This window comes from Sinohyriopsis cumingii, chromosome 8 (assembly GCF_028554795.1).
Source record: "Sinohyriopsis cumingii isolate HCF-2022 chromosome 8, ASM2855479v2, whole genome shotgun sequence".
Taxonomy (NCBI): Eukaryota; Metazoa; Mollusca; class Bivalvia; order Unionida; family Unionidae; genus Sinohyriopsis; species Sinohyriopsis cumingii.
The window spans coordinates 20,078,399-20,096,546 of NC_142968.1; the positions used below are offsets into that span (position 1 = coordinate 20,078,399).

Below are 18,148 nucleotides of genomic sequence, written 5' to 3' on the forward strand. Positions count from 1 at the left end.
ACGATTTACCCAAATACTGCCCAAATACACCTAAATACTGCCCAAATTTTCCCAAATACTGTCCAGAAAAATGTACGTGATAAATTTACTACAAAAGAGATTTTTTAAATTCATTGCAAAGTTAAATTCTGGGTTAAAATGGAATACGTTGAATTACTAAAGCAATTAGAAATTCTTTGTACGAAACGTAACAACGAACATCTCCAACTTCCATTTGCTCGGAAATTATCGACAATGTACGGGATGACATATAAGTCCCTAAACTGCATACTTAATTATATATATATATATATATATATATATATATATATATATATATATATATATATATATATATATATATATTCTACAATGATCTTAATTTTTATTTGTGGGCACACCTTCGACATTTAGATATAATTAGCTATTGCCCCCCCCCCCCCTTCGTTGTTCGAAACATACAAAGGCTTTTATGTTTTCGTGTTCCCTTCCTCTGATATTTATGTGTTGTTTTTTTCCTCCGTCAAAAATCAAAAGGAAGTTGGAAAAGAAAATGTACTTTTATAATCGTTTTAGTTGCGATGGTTTCTCTTAATTTGCCATTTTCTTGGATGAGTCCTCTGAGGTTCCTATATCTACAGGACCTTTATTTCCTCCTCTCCCGGACGCGGGAGGTCGTGGGTTCGATCCCCGGCAGAGTCATACCAAAGACTTATAAAAATGGTACTAACAGATGCCTTGCTTGGCGCTCAGCATTAAGAGGTTAGTGTTAGGACTGGTCGTCCTGGTATCAGGACAATGTGAATGGGTGGGACATCATGCTTCGTGTCTGCGGCATGATGCCCAAGTGCTAGACATCACTATAAATTGCCGCACTGCAGATATCGTAGCGATATGACTTAAAAATTGTTAAAGCTACGTTAAAAAACCAAATCACACACACACACACACTCCTCCTCTCCCAATACATAAAAGCTTTGTTCTGGAAAATTAATAACTTGTTATATGTTTTGTGCTATTACCCATTAACATATATATGGATAATTACATAAGATGATCTCTATTTCCAGTGATCGTGGCCAACGATCTTCCATGTCTGCTACGTATATGCTATAATATTTTTTTTATATAGTTTCTGTCTGGACTGGCCTTTGTGTGGCCAAATTTTTTCTATTAGTTATTTGATGTTTATTTCTCCTAGAAAAGATATAAACTCTGACCACACACACACACACACATAATGCAGAAAATTGATTATAAATCTGAAAGAAAGATATGATCAGTTAGAACAATATCGGTCATAAAAACAAGCACACACAAAGACACGCAAAGAAAATTCAAAATGGTTATTGGATAGTATTGTTCTGGGCTATTTTCTTTAGCATAGCCTGTTAAGAATTTGCTAAACATTTGTCTACCCGTGACTAGATAAGTGGACCCTGCTTTTTAAGTCCCACAGCTTTGAATTTATTACCTATCGGTCCCAATTTGTAAGTATAAACAGATGACAAATGCATAAATTGATACATAATGTCAAAACTCTTTATTGTCAACATATAAACAAACTGAAGGAAAAAAAGATTAAAATCTCTTTAATTCTTTTCTTTTAACATTTACACAAAGAACTAACTTGTAAAAAAGATAAGGAGATATAAAAAAAGATATAATATATTTACTTTACTTTAGCTAGCGAACTTGTTTGGGCTAAAATGAAAAGAAAATTTTGTTCTGAGTGAGTATAGGAAAAGGTTCATCGAATGGGTGACAATACTGGAGCATGTTATCCACTCAATATTTAATCAAAACTTTATATTTCTATCGGAGGTGAAGGAGTATTATATATATTTTAACAACAATCACTTTCAAATATGCAAAAATTAAAGAAAACTATTTTTAAAAACGAGATATCTCACAGACCAGGTACAAACCAGCAGAAAGAATAGCCTTACATAAAGTGTATACATTTATGGTACACGGCGGCCGTGCAAATAACATCAGCCTTACAAATCTGAAGTGTTCGTAATTCGTTGATTATTGAAAATGTTGCGAAGGGTTCATTTCAAGACATACCATTAGTATAAGGATCTATTATTTGAAACATAATAGGATTTTCGTCTGCCAACAATTCCCTTCCAGAATGTATCTGCACATAGAATTTGCATATCTCGTACTGAGGAATAAACAGCAAAACGCTTTATGTCCGTTTCTAGTTTCTTGTCTCGTTTTCGTTTTTCGTTTCACTTAGCTTTTGACTTATGCCCTTGTACGCATCATTGGCTTTATAAGGATAACGTCCGACAATATTCGAGTGATACATTCCAATACAATCGAATTATCATTGGCCTTTTCCGCAAAGTTGCGATGAAAAATTAGTCTGGTTTTCTTCTTCATATAAAACCTGATTTGCACACTGCTGTACGCGGATTGCAACTCATGCCAAGCTGGAAACCATACTAAAAGAAAAATATCTTTCAGTTGATGCCACTAAAACACGTGTGTGTTCATTAGTACTTTCAAGACTGGACTACTGTAACTCAATTCTGTCTGGTTCATCTCAATATCTGCTCCAAAAAGTTCAAAACACATCTGCTCGGATCATACTTAGAGTACCACGATCAGAGCACACCTCCCCGCTGCTCTGTACCCTACACCGGCTATCCATTCGATCCAGAATCAAACACAAAATTTGTTCTATGTGCTACGTTTCACTGACGGACTCTAGTCCAACATGCTTATCCGACCTCGCTCATGTGTACACACCCGCAAGATACTTACGTTCCTCTTCTGACAATCGAATACTCATTATTTCCACTATGAAAACAAAATCATATGGACAGCATTCTTTTGCATACCAGGGCCCAGCAACGTGGAATGAATTGTCCACTGAACTTAGACACAAAGACACAGTGATCTGATTCAAGAGTGCTCTAAAAACTCACTTATTTCGACAGCAAGAACAAACTTAAAGACCTATTAATGTTTCCTACCTTAAATATTCTCATCATGTTTTTTATGTTTTCTAATTTCATGGTGTTTGTGTTTGTAATTATATCATTATATATATTGTTTTTTATTTTATAGGTGTTGTCTAATGTTTTAGAGTTCTTTGCAATACTCAATCCATCTTTCTGCGAGTGACACTGCAGAAAGATGGACTGAGTATTGCAAAGAACTCTACAACCATCAGTCAACAGGAGACCCAGAGGTGCTTGAAGCTCCAAACTCCTCAAATGATGATGATTTCCTCATTCTCAAAGAAGAGGTGGAGTCAGCAATAAGAGCACTGAAGAATGGGAAGGCAGCTGGAGTAGACAACATCCCAGCTGAACGTATCAAGAATGGGGGTGGGGATTCAGTGAAAGAGCTACTAACAAAAATCTGCAACAAGATCTGGCAGACAGGTGAATGGCCAACACAATGGACCCAGTCACTGATTATAACAATCCCTCAAAAAGGCAATTTCCAGCTGTGCCAATATTACAGAACTATCAGTTTGATCAGCCATGCTAGTAAGGTAATGCTGAAGATCATCTTGAACAGACTGAAACCACAAGCAGAAGAAATAATCGCTGAAGAACAGGCCGGTTTCCGGATTGGAAGAAGCACAACAGAACAAATATTCAATCTCGGGGTTCTATGTGAAAAGTACTCGCAACACCAACAAGACATCTATCATGTGTTCATATTTTTCAAAAAGGCCTTTGACAGAGTGTGGCATGAGGCATTGTGGGCCACAATGAAGAAGTACAACATGGGTCAAAAGCTGACCCATACCATCAAGCAGCTGTACGCCAAGGCTACCAGTGCAGTAATTGCCCAAGGTTCTGCGGGGGACTGGTTCCAGACAACAGTCGGAGTGCGTCAAGGCTGTATCCTGTCACCCATGCTTTTCAACATCTACTAAGAGCGCATCATGAGCGAAGCCCCGGAAAACCACTGTGGGACAGTCAGACTTGGAGGGCGTAACATCAACAACCTACGCTTTGCAGACGACATTGATGGGCTGGCAGGCAGTGAAGACGAGCTTGCCACCTTAGTGAAGAACCTGGATGAAACATCTTCCAGATCTGACATGTAGATAAGCGCTTAGAAGACAAAGCTGATGACAAATAGTGGCAAACAAATCTCAGCCAAGATTAAAGTCAGAGGACATGAACTGGAAACAGTGAGCCAGTTCAGATATCTTGGTTCCATAATCACCGAAGAGGGATCAAGAGCAGAAATTTTGTCAAGAGCAACACAAACAACGGCAGCTATGTCAAAGCTAAGACCCATCTGGAGAGACAAGAATATCTGTCTGAAAACTAAAATCAGACCATTGCGAGCACTAGTCACCTCAATCTTTTTTGTACTCATGTGAGGCCTGAACGTTGACAGCAGAATTACAACGAAGAATCCAGGCACTTGAAATGAGATGCTACAGAACCATCCTTCGCATCTCTTACATGGACCACATCACAAATGAAGAAGTGCGTAACACCATCAGACGCAAAGTAGGCCAATATGAGGACCTCCTCACCATCGTCAAAAAGAGAAAGCTGAAATGGTATGGCCATTTCACTAGAGCCAACAGTCTCTCCACAACAGTCCTACAGGGCAGCATCCAGGGTGGAAGAAGGAAAGATAGACAGAGAAAAAAGTGGACTGATAACATCACAGAATGGACCAGGAAAAGTTTTGCGGAGACACAGGCATTGGCACATGATCGAGACAAGTGGAGGGAACTGGTCAGATGTTCAGCAGCACAGCGCCTCAACGACCACACTAGGTCAAGAGACTGATGATGATGATGAATGTTGTAAAGCGCTTAGAGCTTCTAAAGATTAGGCGCTATACAAAGTCCTCCTCATCATTATTAATATGTTGTAATTTATTGCCATTTAGAACTATATTCTGAACTACTTTCCTTCACATAGAAATCGAAATTATATTGGTCTTTGCTGTTGTAACATAAGTGATGCACTCCACCGATGTATATCACGAAGCATATCAATACATTAAAAGTGTCTTCCTACAACTACTTCCAAGGTTATTTCACGATCCGACGGAAATGACCAAGAGTGATCAACCGACCGGCTGAATACCTCTGCGTCTTTAGTCTCATTCCACCAGACTCTCGCGTTACTTAGAGTTCATGAACACACACGTGTCAGCTTAAACGAGACTTCCGAGTCGCTTTGAAGGTATTCAACTAACCTTCGGAAAAAGCATATTTTGTTTGATTGCTCTGGTTTTTAATATATCGTGCACAATCAGGTTTTCTTTTCTGTTTGAGAATCGCAATCTGATGGTGGGAGGTAACATTTGAAAAATTTAAAATTTCTTCGTAATTGACAAAAGTTGTTAGATGGACTCGTATCACAATTATTTTTTTCATATAAGGTCTATATATTTGTTTGTTGGTAATGAACTTTCCACTGTGTCCAAATCCTGATAAATCATATGTTTCGGACAGGTTATCTGGTATTTCGTTTTGAGAGGCTTGACTGTCAGCAATGCACCGTACAGTGGGTCACATATTTCACTTCCGGATCAGCATAAATGCCTGATTACTCACGGTGCACTGTCGCCAAAGTGCATACAAACAACTATACCACAATACACAAATTCAAAGACTAAACACTTACATTTAAAACAATGCCAAGAATGTCTAAATCAAACTCTTATATCACCACCGAAATGAAAGAGGATAAAATATGCTCTAAACAGTCTGGACTACATTTGTCGATACTACACCGGAAGTACTAATTGGCACCCAAGACCATGAATGGATCACGTGACGAAATTTGTCCAAAATGGCGGAAGGTGGTGGTGGGGAACGCCAGTTTTTGGGCAATTTCGTGCGGAATCAGGCTAAATATGGAAGTACCACGAAACCTGCACCTCGGTCATCAAGTTTTGTAAAGCATCCTGTAAAACAGGACGACACTCTGATGGGAATAGCATTAAGATACGGATCAACGGTTCGTTCTCCTGACATTCACTGTTTTAACCTTTCCTGTTATACTGATACTTAGACCAGGTTTGAGATATTAAGAAATTGAAACAGGTAAACAGATTAAGAAATTCATTAAAGAAATCAATACTGCCGTTCTGTTGCACATTTCATCGAAAACCATAACGTTTGGAAGCAAAAGATAAAAGCCTTACATTTGTTATTTGCCAGTATAATTATTATAAGAAATCGTACTCGCAATTACAGCAAAGTATTAAGAGTTCATGAAATTTTTCCTTGGATTCTAGCACAAAAATGGCGGCCGGTCCAGATGATAATTTCCGATTGCCTTGTTCCATTTTCATTGTTACTTCTTCAATTGAGATTTCTTTGTATAATTCTTATTGCATGGTGGGTAACAAGGAAATAATATTAAGCAGGCATTAAGGATTAAAATAAAGTCAGACTGACATACATTCTCCACTTCAGAGCTTTTGCTTTATCTCTGAGAACATTTTATATAAAACCAAATGTGATTTTGCATCCTTTTTGCTATCTCAACCAATGGGAAATATATTGATATTGACTGTGATGTCCATAAACAAGGTAATGTAAAATCCTAACTTGAAGAGACATATTGAAAACAAAAGTGAAACCAGGGTGGCCAGGTAGGTCGAGAGGCCAAGAAAATGTCACTGCATGTACTGTGAAACTGGAGCCCTCTTGCAGTTGAAACATAGATGCTATCAGTTACATACATGTGAACCTCCTGCATGCAGGGCTTTCAGAGATACAGGCTTCCTGGTCAGATGCTCATGAAATTTCTCCCTATGACATTCCTCGTTTCCCCCAAGGATGTGCCACCTTTCATTGTGCTAATAGCACAATGGCTATTTGCTAAACTTAGGTAAACAAGCAAGAAAACGGTGTGACTACTTAGCAGTTAATCCTTATGATTGCAGTTATCTTGCAAAATGGGCTGCCCTCCAGCTTACTTCAAAGAAACCATGCTGTGTTAGGTGTATATGTAGTACCTGCAGTTTGATTGGTAATCAAAGATGCCCTATTTTATTATAATGGTGCTAAATTAAATTGACGTGAATATAAATCAATAATCTAATCAAAACTTTCTCTGATTTTGGACAACATTGTCAAATGATCGATATGCCTTAAATAATAATTGCTATTTAAGTACGTGTGACGTGAGGCACAACATTATTATTATACGTTATCATTAGGAACTTTTTAAAAGAGTGCAGAAAAGTACATTGACTTGAATAATTGAGTCCATGAAATCTGTTTTTAATTTTTGGAGAACAGACTTGTGATGAACCAACAAAAGAAACATAAATAAAAATGAAAGTAGTTCCATTTCATTTGTGATGTTATGAGTAATACAAGTGTGTGTGAATTCATCTTGACAACAGTTAAAATCTCAAGCTACATGTATTTAGATACCATACTTGTGCCAACCATTTTTTTCTATAAAGCTCATGTTATGCCTCATATGGCAACAGTTGCTGCTTGGTATGTTTTTTATTTTGTTTTTTAAAAAAATGATGATAATTCATGTTCTGATATATATGGTACAGTGTAATGTCAGGTGTTTATTCATTTAAGTTTCTTTAGTGAGAATGGAGATGTTATTTTACTTGTCAAGAAGACTCCACAGCATACCCAGTGATAATTTTTGGGATGGAAACTAATTGTTGAAAATTTTATTGTTGTGTTTTTTTGGTTGTTTTAGTATTTGTTTAGAGGTTTAAAAGAGCAAAATATACATGGATGATAATTAAATTTAAAATTCCATTTGGTGTGTGATACTATAAATGGTTAAGAATTCAGTCCACGCAATGTTTAAAATAATGAGCACTTGCTTTTCACTTTCCTTTCTATCCTTTTGAAAGTGAGGGACTCCTGAATTTATGCCAGGGACTCTCAGATATAGGATGGGGACTCCTGAGTTTCGTGAGTCCACCACTGCTCATCCTGAAATTCTTTGATAGCCATGTAATGGGAGGCTTGTACTCTCGAGTTTAGGGTTGCCTCCAATCCCTCCAGTATCTCACTGAAATCTCCTGGCAATGCAAATTTATTAGTGGAAAACATAAATTTTTCATTTTTTCCATCATCAAATTTTGGTTCCAGTGTAGTATAATTTTACAACATGGTAATACTGCCTGTGATCACAAGTCTGTGAGTGGGCTTAAGCAGGGCAAGCTGCAAATTTCACCATTTCATCCTGTTGGCTGGCTTTTTTTTTTTTGAAGTTTGTGTATGTGGATTATACTATGTGTGAACAGAAGTTATTCCAAAAGATAAAAATGCTTATTTGTTATGATTGGTTTAATAAAGAGCTAAGTCAGCATAATACAATAAACATTACTTTGATTCTCTCCACAAGGTATGTTTTGCTTTGGTATTTAAAGTTGTTGGGATGGATTGGAGTCTATAATCTGTATAATCAAAAGTAATTTGGACAGGATTGCATATTTTAATTGATTGTGGTTGCTGGATTGCCCAAATGGCATAAACGTGGTATGTTTCTCAAGATATCTCAGCATGCCAATGCCAAAAAACCAAAATCCAAGCAATAAAAAATATCGCACAAGATTCTGTGATTGTTGGAAATGGGAATTTCAGTGGTTGCAATCAAGTTCCAAGGGATATGCATACCATGTATACGTATAAGTCAATTTGACTATATTCAACACCCCCCCCCCCATCATTTTATTATTGCGAAAAGGGAATTTCTCTAAAAGCCACTGTGGGTTTTTGCAGGTCATATCTGTCAGCAAGGGGTGACATGTGGTCAATGAGTTGGAGTTGCACTTGGGAAATATTAAAAAGTCAAACTAGATAGACGGATAGACATAGAAATTGGACAAATAAAGACAAATGCTCATAAGCCCTGACTGAAATTTGACAAGCCCAGACTCCATGTGCCCAGATTTTAATTTTTTTAATGTTGTTATGCAGTGTTGCAATAGCTACAATTCAAATATAAATTCAATACGTTCAAAGGAGTTTGAAGGTAATGCAAGTATCGTTAGTGTTCATCACTACACTGGCGTGCTTCACAAAGTAAAACTTGGTCAACCATGAGTTCTGAAATTTATTTTTGTTGGATTTTGCTGATAGCTAATTGGTTCCTAAATCAGTGCAAAAAATTAAACACTATTTCGAAAACTGAAATGATGATGCTTTGCATTCTACATATGCAGTAAAATCTGACTTCAAAGAAACATTGCCGCTGTTGTCAAAAATATAATACACATGACTTGAACATTCTCATTCAAGGCAATGACATGTAATAACTTTTTTCTTGTACACATATCTAACACCTTGTTGATTTACCTATAATGTGTTGTTCCATTTCCTGATCCTACCTATGCAAATTAGCTCAATTGGCTCATCCATTGCAGCGTTCAAAAATGTCTTACTAGCTATTGTCAGCCAGTTAAGTAATATGTGAAATGGTGGTTTGTACCTGACCCCTTTGCCTTAAATTGCCACTGTTTAAACTGCCTAGGAGATAGTTTTATATCAGCTCCAATCATGACTGTTTACCGTTTATAAATTTTACATGTTAAGGGAAAGCAGGAAAGGAAACCAGGCCCAGTACGAGCCCAGCATGTGGAAGGGAGTACTTACCAGCTGGAATTTTTATTGAGGGATAACAAAACTATTAATATTTGATGGAACAGACTCAAGAGCAGCCCTGTCAAAAGTGTAATTTATATTACCCATATTCATTATAGTATTATCACACGTAATCTATAATGGGTGGACAGGGAAACATACAATTTCTAATTAAAAAATAGTACATTTAGGAACACATGGTGTCACTTTCAAGTCCTAACCAGTTCTATATGCTGGGATGGGGTTATATGCTGGGACAGGGCTAAGAGGTGTGAACATAAATGCTACATGTAACAGGCATATACTTAAAGTGGTGTTTTGTTTTTTGTTTTTTTTGTTGAAGGTTACTGAAAATTGTGTTTTCTCAAAACACAACCTTGACAGGGGGTTTGGGAGTACAAAATCATATTTTTAGCATGCCAAGCCATGCTTCAATCTGATTAAAATGAGATCTCAATTTCACGTAGGACAGAAGTGATCTGATTTTGATTGCATCGTGTAATGGCAGGTATGTCAATGTCGAGAAAATACATTTACACATTTCATCAGCGTGATCAAAGTCTTCTCAGGCAAATTTTTTTTTTCAACAAGTCTGACAGGCACCTCACCTAGAATACAGGATAGGCCTTATCTACAATTAGAAGGGCCCCAGGGATCGGGCTATCTGATTTTTTTTTAGCACTGCCTTAATGCTTAACATTTTTAATCCATTTATGTAACAAATCCATGCATTGAATTATGTCGTGTGCTTCAATAAAAATGGTAATCCAGAAGGATGTGATTCAGCACAGATTTCTTGTCTGATTATGTTGAATGAAATGACTTAAGTATTTGTCATCCTCTTTTCCGTCTGTTGTATTGGAAATATTACTGTTTTGTAAATTATTTGACCACCATCTCATTTGGAATTTCCTTCTGCACATTGCACATCCACAGAAACACTAACTCAATCCCTGGAAGCTTCACATTTCCTGCTTTTGTAAATTCTTTGGGCCTATCTACAATCTACAAGTGTCACTGTTTATGCATATTTGACTTAAATGGCTTGTTTTGGCAAGCATCCAATGGATGTAGCACTGACGTGGTACTACCACGGATCACAGCATGGTGTGTTTGATGTCGCAGCAACTTCTATTTCACAAATTGCATCAATGCACCAGAAACACACTGCTCTAATCTAACTCACAGTTTGCATAAGGGCTTTCCATTATTTGAATTTTCTTCAGACATCTGGCACTGTCAACTAGAACTGACTTTTTCTTGAGCCAGTCATATACCTGTTTCTCCAACATACCAAATCCATGTTCTGCAGTACTATCGTTGTTTTTCTCTGCAAGGTCTATAACCTTTAATTTAAATGTTTCATCATATGCATTACATTTTGTTTTCCCCATAATGGTGAAAGTATGTAAGTTCAGAAATTAATGATGTCTGATATCTAAGGGACAAAGTTCACTGTAATTGACAGGATATTATTATAGGAAGAGGTCCATTGTTTGAAGTAAAGACTACAAATTTCAGGATAACCATTATTTAAGCAGAGCTTTTGGTCTGTAGGAGACACTTTCCTCATCAAATCTCATCAAAGGATTGCTGCAGCTGAACAGGTGTCATTTGTGCGGTAACTCAGCATTGGACAAGTATCACACTAGTTAAAGACTTTAAAGAGAAAATCAAGAATAGTGATGCAGATTATCCACTGGAGAAAACAAAGTGGTGCAGCTTGTACATGCTAAAGGATTAAGGTCGTATTTGTCTAACTAGCAAGTCTATCAAAACATTGTGAATTGAGAAAACAATGCAAGTTCTGCTTTACAAGCAAAGAGAGAAGGTCAATTTTTTTTATATATCTCACTTAGAAGACGATCTCTACTAAACATTAATAAATTTGTGAGTAAAAAATGTCAACTTATAAGTGAGTATATACGGTAAGCATTCTGCTCTTCCTGTAAAGATGATTTTAAAGAGTGACATTATGCATCATCCAGAAGCCCCATTTCGAAGCATATTAAATGTGATAACAAATACACCATCACTGAAATCCATGTTCACAAAATTTGCATCAGATTTTGATAAGTTTACATGCACCAAGACTACAGGAGGCCAACATTACAGTTGAACATAATCTCCTGTTTTTTATATAGGACCGTGTTTAAGATCAGTCAAAATCATGTTCCCTGACTTGTCTCATTCAAATGGACAAAATCTACTCATATAGTGACAGTTACTGTTCATAAGAAATCATAATCTTAATTTTCCACGAACCATCAGATTTAGCCATGGATTCTGACTATTTTTATACTTTCAAACACTGGTGTTAAAGCTTTTGTCATTTTCAATAATTTTTCGTGGTTACTCATGGATATTTACAATAACAATGTTTTGTTTCTGCAACCTTTGAGTTTGTACTTTGTAAGTCTGTATTGATGAATTCCAACTCGTGATTTATAATAATAATAATAATACAGACTATATTTAGAGAAGGTAACTAAATTAGTTACAGAACCAATGTACCATTAGGCCTTCTTCAAAGTATGCTTGTGTGTATTTATTGGCCAAGAGTCTGCTTTCATCATACATATTCTGCTAAAGTGATTCTCAGTTTTGTTTGTGTAAAATGAAACTAATGTAGACCAACAATTTCAAAAAGTGCTAGGGTTGGCAATGAGAAACAAGGATGGTCAGCTGACCAGAAACACACATTTTTTCTTTTGGCCAGATGAATTAATAGAATTTAGTAAACTCGAAGGAAAAACAATGGAAATGTTGTACAGGTGCAGTGATGTGCAACTGAGCAGTTAGATAACAAAGGCTAATGTGTCCATAACAAGCTGTTAGCAGATTACTGTACTGATGTAATCTGGAGAATTTACAGCCAAATATGGGATGTTTTATGTGGTATTATAAGTAATAAAGGAATAATAAAAGCTTGGATTAACTTCTGATCAAATGTCAGCAATTTGGCAGAGATGAGATAAAATGGAGAGAATTACCAAGAAATGATATAGACAGAAATGCTCCAGTTCATATTTTGATTTTTTAATGGTTTAATTGTTATTGTATTGTTTAAGATGTTTTTATATGAATATTTAAAGACAATTGATGTGTTTTAGTTCAGTTCATGTCAAAATGCCGAAAAATAAGCTTTATTCCCCATGCTCAAAATACCCAGCCTAAGAGATATTTGTTGTTGTAGTAGGGTTTAATGCCATTTTTCAGCACACGATAGGCTATACATGGCGGCCAGTATTAATGGTGAAGGAAGAAACCGGGAAAACCCCGGAAAGAACCACCGACCTATGAGAAGCTATTGGCAAGCTTTCTCACATACCCACATAGCCTAAGAGATATATAGTAATAAATCTCATGTCAAACTCGGAAACTTTCCCTTCAGGATGATCTTAGCTTGGAGGACTATTGGAGAGCAACCTTGGAAACCCAGCTACAGGAAAAAGTTTGAATTTTCTTGCAGGCATAGTATAGTTGTCTTCTCATTGCAAAACAGGAGGCCACCCTGGTGTTAAAATATACAAACTGCATATCAGGAGGCCACCCTGGTGTTAAAATATACAAACTGTATATCAGAAGGTCACCCTGGTGTTAAAATATACAAACTACATATCAGGAGGCCACCCTGGTGTTAAAATATACAAACTGTATATCAGAAGGTCACCCTGGTGTTAAAATATACAAACTGTATATCAGGAGGCCACCCTGGTGTTAAAATATACAAACTGTATATCAGAAGGTCACCCTGGTGTTAAAATACACAAACTGTATATCAGGAGGCCACCCTGGTGTTAAAATATACAAACTGTATATCAGGAGGCCACCCTGGTGTTAAAATATACAAACTACACATCAGGAGGCCACCCTGGTGTTAAATCCATGCTGTGATGGAATATGTTAAAGAATGAAGACATATCATTGACCATGCCTCTGAAAATATGATACATTAGACACAACTTTTTCTTTTGCAGGTTGAACAGATAAAGAGAGAAAATAAGTTGTGGACAAATGATAGTCTTTTCCTGAAAGAGTTTTTACTTATTCCAGTCACAAATGAGAATTATAGCCTAATTACAGATGACTGGGAAATAGTGACAGCTGAAAATAGAAGCCGTTCAAACAGTGAAATCACTTCATCAACTGAAGATAAAAAGGCACCTGTACAAAATGATTCACCAGAAAAACCAGCCCGAAATACACACATGGACTTTTTCAGTAAATTTGATGCGAATATAGCACAATTAAAATCTAATGTCAAAGAGTTGGAGAAAAATGCGAGGTAATATTTTTAATTTCTGTACATTTTGCCATATGGAATTGTATACATTCACCCTGTCAGTGATTCATACTGCATGACTAATTTATGATTTTAATTTTATACTCAGCAAACAGCACTTTTGCCAATCATTAATTTAGTCTGCATTTTGTTAGTATTTCGATGAATTTTGTAAAATGCAGGACTTTCAAAAGTAGCGGTCACTATTAGTGACTTTGACAATTGAAGTCCAAGACCAAATTTTGCATAAAACTGAATCCAGTATACAAAATATTGTATACAGTATATAGGTAATCACGATGATGAAACATTTATATATATACATAATGTAGATAATCTATTGATGATCAACTATGTTTGTATACAGTATAGGTAATTGCAATAATAAACCAGATTTATACAGTATAGTTAATTACTATAATCACCCAAATTTATATACTGTATACAGGTATTCATAATGATGTACCAGATTTAAAAACATTGCATTTGGTCTAGTAAATATAATCAACCAAATTAATAATCAGTATAAAAGGTAATTACAATAATCAGCCAAATTTATTTACAGTATAATTATTAACAATAATCAATGAAGTTTATATATAGTAAAGGTAATTACAATAATCAACATGATTATATGCAGTACATAGGTACTTGTGATGATAAACAAAGTTATATACAGTATACATGTAATCATGATGATGAACCAAGTTGTATACAGTATACAGGTAATAGTGATGATAAAACAAGTTGTTTACAGTATACAGTAATCATAATGATGAACCAAGTTGTATACAGTTTACAGGTAATCATGATGATGAACCAAGTTGTATACAGGTAATCATAATGATGAACCAAGTTGTATACAGTATACAGGTAATCATAATGATGAACCAAGTTGTATACAGTATACAGGTAATCATGATGATGAACCAAATTGTATACAGTATACAGGTAATCATGATGATGAACCAAATTGTATACAGTATACAGGTAATCATGATGATGAACCAAATTGTATACAGTATACAGGTAATCATAATGATGAACCAAGTTGTATACAGTATACAGGTAATCATGATGATGAACCAAATTGTATACAGTATACAGGTAATCATGATGATGAACCAAATTGTATACAGTATACAGGTAATCATAATGATGAACCAAGTTGTATACAGTATACAGGTAATCATGACGAACAAAAATATACAGTATACAGGTAATCATGATGATGAACCAAGTTGTATACAGTATACAGGTAATCATGACAATGAACAAATATACAGTATACAGGTAATCATGATGATGAACCAAGTTGTTTACAGTATACAGGTAATCATGATGATTAACAAATATACAGTATACAGGTAATCATGATGATGAACATTGTTGTTTACAGTATACAGGTAATCATGATGATGAACCAAATTGTATACAGTTTACTGATAACAAATTGTATACAGTATACAGGCAATCATGACGATGAACAAATATACAGTATACGGGTAATCATGATGATGAACCAAATTGTATACAGTTTACTGATAACAAATTGTATACAGTATACAGGCAATCATGACGATGAACAAATATACAGTATACAGGTAATCATGATGATGAACCAAGTTGTATACAATATACAGGTAGTCATGATGATGAACCAAGTTGTATACAGTATACAGGCAATCACGATGAACCAAATTTTGGAAGAAGGGTTTCTCACTAATGAGGGCTCTGAAAGACCATGAATGTAAAAGGTAAAATGTAATCTTTTTAGAGTTTCTTCATGTCTTTCGTTTTCTCTTTTTTACATAAAACATGTCTTGATGTTAAAAAAACATAGGCAAAGATGTCAGTGGAAAATGCCATTTATTTTGGAATGTATGCTAAATGGAAATAGAAGGCAAATACTGTTTCTGTTTATTTATTTCTTGCTTAAAATAGTCCAAAAGCATGTATTATAGATTGCTTGGTTGTTATTTCAGATAATAATAGAAGGGTAATTTAGTTGTTTTTTTAAAACAAATCTTAATGACTTGAAGAAATTAGTGTCCTTTATCTTTTTCCTAAAAAAATATGTTGGGTTCTACCTCTACTGGTTATAGGAAAGATGAGCTCATGTGTCTGTTAGCACAAGTTTGACATCTAATGTCCATCTGTCTGTTAGCACAAATTTGACATCTATTGTCCATCTGTCTGTTAGCACAAGTTTGACATCTATTGTCCATCTGTCTGTTAGCACAAGTTTGACATTTATTGTCCATCTGTCTGTTAGCACAAGTTTGACATCCATTGTCCATCTGTCTGTTAGCACAAGTTTGACATCCATTGTCCATCTGTCTGTTAGCACAAGTTTGACATCCATTGTCCATCTGTCTGTTAGCACAAGTTTGACATCCATTTTCCATCTGTCTGTTAGCACAAGTTTGACATCCATTGTCCATCTGTCTATTAGCACAAGTTTGACATCCATTGTCCATCTGTCTGTTAGCACAAGTTTGACATCCATTGTCCAACACTCTGTTAGCACAAGTTTATCTGACGTCTATTGTCCATGTGTCCATTTGCACAAGTTTATCAGACATCTATTTTCCATATGTCTGTTAGCACAAGTTTATCAGACATCCACTGTCCATCTGTCCATCATCACAAGTTTATCTGACATCCATTGTCCATATGTCCATTATCACAAATTTATCTGACATCCATTGTCCATATGTCTGTTAGCACAAGTTTATCAGACATCCACTGTCGATCTGTCCATTATCATAAGTTTATCAGACATCCATTGTCCATCTGTCCATTTATACATATTTATCAGACATCCATTGTCCATCTGTCTGTTAGCACAAGTTTATTAGACATCCATTGTCCATATGTCCATTATCACAAATTTATCTGACATCCATTGTCCATATGTCTGTTAGCGCAAGTTTATCAGACATCCATTGTCCATCTGTCCATTATCACAAGTTTATCAGACATCCATTGTCCATCTGTCCATTTATACATATTTATCAGACATCCATTGTCCATCTGTCTGTTAGCACAAGTTTATTAGACATCCATTGTCCTTCTGTCCATATATACATATTTATCCGACATCCATTGTCCATCTGTCTGTTAGCACAAGTTTATTAGACATCCATTGTCCATCTGTCCATTTATACATATTTATCAGACATCCATTGTCCATCTGTCTGTTAACACAAGTTTATTAGACATCCATTGTCCATGTGTCCATTATCACAAATTTATCTGACATCCATTGTCCATATGTCTGTTAGCGCAAGTTTATCAGACATCCATTGTCCATCTGTCCATTATCACAAGTTTATCAGACATCCATTGTCCATCTGTCCATTTATGCATATTTATCAGACATCCATTGTCCATCTGTCTGTTAACACAAGTTTATTAGACATCCATTGTCCATGTGTCCATTATCACAAATTTATCTGACATCCATTGTCCATATGTCTGTTAGCGCAAGTTTATCAGACATCCATTGTCCATCTGTCCATTATCACAAGTTTATCAGACATCCATTGTCCATCTGTCCATTTATACATATTTATCAGACATCCATTGTCCATCTGTCCATTATCACAAATTTATCTGACATTCATTGTCCATCTGTCTGTTAGCACAAGTTTATCAGACATCCATTGCCCATCTGTCCATTTATACATATTTATAAGACATCCATTGTCCATCTGTCTGTTAGCACAAGTTTATTAGACATCCATTGTCCATCTGTCCATTGTCAAAAATTTATCTGACATCCATTGTCCATGTCTGTTAGCACAAGTTTATTAGACATCGATTGTCCATCTGTCCATTGTCACAAGTTTATCAGACATCCATTGTCCATATGTCCATTATCACAAGTTTATCAGACATCCATTGTCATTTGTCCATTATCACATATTTATCAGACATCCATTGTCCATCTGTCTGTTAGCACAAGTTTATCAGACATCCACTGTCCATCTGTCCATTATCACAAGTTTATCAGACATCCATTGTCCATCTGTCCATTATCACAAGTTTATCAGACATCCATTGTCCATCTGTCCATTATCACAAGTTTATCTGACATCCATTGTCCATATGTCCGTTACCACAAATTTGTCATTGCTATTAGTCCTAAACTATTTGGCGACTAGCCATAAACATAGCAAAGACATTCATCCCATGTTGTAATTGGTCCTAAATGAAAATGGTGCTGTTTGGACATCCAATATGAAAACCTTTTTATTGCTATTACTTCAAAACTGATGACCATGTCAACATGGAAGTTTCCT

At 35.8% G+C, this 18,148-nt stretch overlaps 1 protein-coding gene across 3 annotated transcripts in view; it reads left to right on the forward strand.

Annotated features, from left to right (window-relative positions):
- The first annotated feature begins 5,581 nt into the window (after positions 1-5,581).
- LOC149793093 (lysM and putative peptidoglycan-binding domain-containing protein 2-like) overlaps positions 5,582-18,148 on the forward strand; it is a 66,936-nt gene continuing 54,369 nt past the window's right edge. For all 3 annotated transcript variants that reach the window (XR_016422716.1, XM_089966994.1, XM_089966995.1), the window contains exons 1-2: positions 5,582-5,942; positions 13,537-13,844. Coding sequence is in view for 2 of the 3 variants with exons in the window: in XM_089966994.1 (XP_089823120.1) it covers positions 5,775-5,942; positions 13,537-13,844 (476 nt within the window). In the remaining variant the exon portion in view is untranslated. The remainder of the gene's footprint in view (positions 5,943-13,536; positions 13,845-18,148) is intronic.